Genomic DNA, 3409 nt, shown 5'->3' with positions numbered 1-3409 from the left:
TGTCACAGGGTTGCGGTACATAATATTTAAGTTCCTGCATCTCTCATTTACTAGTTGTTGTAGTTATACAGATATGTGAAAATGGTTTCTCTGTGTTAACAGTTCCCATCAGCCTCCCCATCAGCTCTCCTAGGTCTTCACATTTTTTCTAATCAATCTCTCTGGAAAAGACTTGTAATCTGTCCCCTTGTTTGCAGAGCACAGAACTCACCAGCTTCTGCGTACTACTGAAATATGAACATTAAATTTAAATATTTAAAGACATACCACAAACACAGAAAACAGATTTGTATGGCAACTTTTGCTTCCACCCCAATTTACAACAAAATATGGATAGCTGGGCACTTAATGCATAACAAGTATGTTTTAACACTTCAATATACAATTCATGTGAACATACACACGTAGATATCAAATCAAAATGATTAATAAGATCAATAACAATACAGACATTTTAGGCTTAAAGGATCCCACCACCACTTCAGAGAGAGTTTTAAAGCCCACCTGACATCTAACTAATCCAGAATCCCTTTGGGATTTTGCTTATTCACCGTAACACAAGTTATGAATATGAGAAGGACAGGGGAAGGGAGCACAAGCATACCAATTTTATGTCCACAGATACAATAAAGCAACACTATATGTAAGTAGTGTGAACTCCAGGACCTATAAAAGGTGACTGTTACTGATGTGTGTAAATCACTACTGTCCATGTAGATTTTGTCAACTTACCAGTTGCAATATTTCCTTAAAACAAGGGGGGGGGGGGGTATGAAGAACTGACCAATCACTTAGCCTAAAATTCCTGACATGTTATAAATCTCTCAGGAACTCAGCAGAAAAAACAGATACTCCTGCAGCCCACTGTAGCAGAGAAACTACAGAATGATCAAAGGTGCTAGGCACAGGCTAAGCAAGGTTAAAAAAGGGCAATTATGTAAATAACAATTTGGGGCACAGGTTTTCCCAATTCAAGACCGACTTAAAATGAAGAGGGAAAAAAACAACAACTTCCCAGTTGGGCAATATGTTTCAAAACTGTCCATTATGAGGTTTTCTTGCCTCTTCCTCTGAGAATCTAGTACTTGCACTTGTTGGACAAAGAAATTTAGATGGGTTATTGGATTGCCCTGAAAATGGCAAATCCTACATTCTTATGCAATTTTGAATGCAAGCCACCTGACTACAGCTCTTGCAGTAGCCCAACACAAACACAAGATCAACCACAATCCTTTGATTGTTTTATGAACTACTACCCAGCACAGTATGAAAAGGTCTCCAGAGCTGCAATAGCCTTGTTACTGATAATAAGCCTATAGAGGGGGTAAAAAATTACTAAGAGCGACTATTTTTTATTTTCACTTTGAGCAACCAACTCAAACTACTGACCCAGTCTGGAGTTCTTATGAGCTCCTGATGGGTCTTGTTGTTAAGCTCCGCTTCCAAGTTCTTAAAAGGCATGGACTTATTCACACATACAGAACTGCAGGATACTTTTGAAAGAACCCATTATTTCTTGCTCTCAAACATAACAGAACCAAGTCCCACTTAACAGAGTTTCAAGGAGCAAAACTTAAATTTTGTTCTAAACGACTTAACAAGAGGCAGGTGCTCTTTTATTCAGAGTAAATCTAAATACATTAATACATCAAGATATTCCTTTTGAAATTTTAAGTGAAGTGAGTTTTTATGAACTTCTTTGGCTCAGCATACTCAAAAGGTTTTATGGAAAATATTGTAATAACTGGATGGGCATTTACCTTAGAAAAAGAAGGTATTTTGTTCTCTCTTGGAGCATGACTTGTAATATATTTCCTTTTCTCTTCTGATCTGTGTATCTTTACTTCTTCTTCTCCCTTTGCAGCTCTCCATTCTTCCTGCCTACTAAAAAAGAAAAATTGAAGACATATTAATGTTAGATTTAGGGCAAAGAGCTATAATTGGATCTCTAGGTGAAGGAAAATGGTAAACATTTACCACATTCTTTATACATTATTTTTTCTACTTCTAGCAGGGATCCAGAGGCACAGACAAACTTCCTGAACACAATCAGGTCATAAATAGTTATTTTGTTTCATACCACATGCCCCCAGATATGACCCACACATTGTTTTTGGAAGGCAGAAGAACACAGAGTCATGGCTGACTACGTGACAAGAATAAGTCCACCTGGAAATACAGTGTGTCCAGGAAATGTGGCATGCTAGGAGACAGCACAGGTGAGGTAGGAGGAACTTATGGATGTGATAGTACAGGAACATGGCTAGGCCCCAGACCCTTGCAAGGGCAGCAGCAAGACTGGTAGTTCTTCATTGTAAATAGTTGTATTCTTGATAGGAACTTACATAAAGAGCGTTTCTTCCACACCACAAGTTGCATCAAGATACTACAGATGGCATGCAGCATCTCACTTGCCCAGAGATAGCTCACCTGCTGCTTCAAGCACAAGCCACAGTACTAAGCCAATAGCTACTGTAGCTGTAAGAGGGGGAATACAAGACTCCACCCTCTTCTGCTTCCTAAGGCCACCTTGGCAGCCAGGCATCTTTGCAGCTGTTAAAACAAAATGTGACGGCTTCCATCTCTGCTTCTATTTCAGCAAAGAAAAAATAGCTTTCATATTTAAGACACGTGCCCCAATTCTGAAGGGTTGGGTGCAGGGAGCATGTGTGGTATATGAGTAAATATGATAGTTAGCTTTGTCATCGTGGTTACTCTAAAGTTGAATTTTGTTCCTAAAAAAAGTTATCTGACTTACTAACATTGTACTTATTTTGGCATCCAGCCCCTAAACTGTAATTCTGAGTTAAGAAACAAATTCTTTTGGATGAAACTCTGTAAAAGTAGTTTTTTTCTTGGGTCTTTGCAACCAACTTCAAGACCCAGAATATCAAGTTGGAATATATCCTGGAAGCTTGTGTCTTTAACTCAAGCACAGTTGTTCGTGGCTGGAAGCCATGTCAGTTTCATAGTAGCTAGGGTCAGGAGAGACCTGAAAAGATCATCTAGCCTGACCCCCTGCCACAGGCAGGAACGAATGTTGGGTTCACAAGACCCCAGACAGGTGATCATCCAACCTCCTCTTGAATTTGCCCAAGGCAGAGGCGAGGACCACTTCCATGGGAAGCTGGTTCCAGATTTTGGCCACGCTAACTGTAAAAAATTGCTTTCTAATCTCTAACCTAAACCCGTTTTCCATCAGCTTATTACCACTGTTCCTCGTCACCCCAGATGGTGCTGGGGAGAAAAGGGCTATACCTATTTGCTGTTGATCTCCCCTGATGAGTTTGTAGGCAACCACCAGGTCCCCCCTCAGCCTCCTCTTGCCAAGGCTGAACAGGTTCAGGTCCCTCAGTCTCTCCTCATAGGGCCTGTCCTGCTGCCTTCTCACCAAGTGGGTGGCCCTCCT

At 40.5% G+C, this 3409-nt stretch overlaps 1 protein-coding gene across 1 annotated transcript in view; it reads right to left on the bottom strand.

The window, feature by feature from the left end:
- PHIP (pleckstrin homology domain interacting protein) overlaps nucleotides 1-3409 on the bottom strand; it is a 217830-nt gene that overhangs the window by 65059 nt on the left and 149362 nt on the right. Inside the window, exon 17 of the mRNA XM_019520451.1 lies at nucleotides 1761-1884. Coding sequence (XP_019375996.1) covers nucleotides 1761-1884 — 124 coding nt within the window. The remainder of the gene's footprint in view (nucleotides 1-1760; nucleotides 1885-3409) is intronic.

The sequence above is a fragment of the Gavialis gangeticus genome, unplaced genomic scaffold (assembly GCF_001723915.1).
Source record: "Gavialis gangeticus isolate Ggan-Ray unplaced genomic scaffold, GavGan_comp1, whole genome shotgun sequence".
Lineage (NCBI taxonomy): Eukaryota > Metazoa > Chordata > Crocodylia > Gavialidae > Gavialis > Gavialis gangeticus.
The sequence above is the reverse complement of the archived record's forward strand: the minus strand, read 5'-3'. Positions and strand labels throughout refer to the sequence as shown.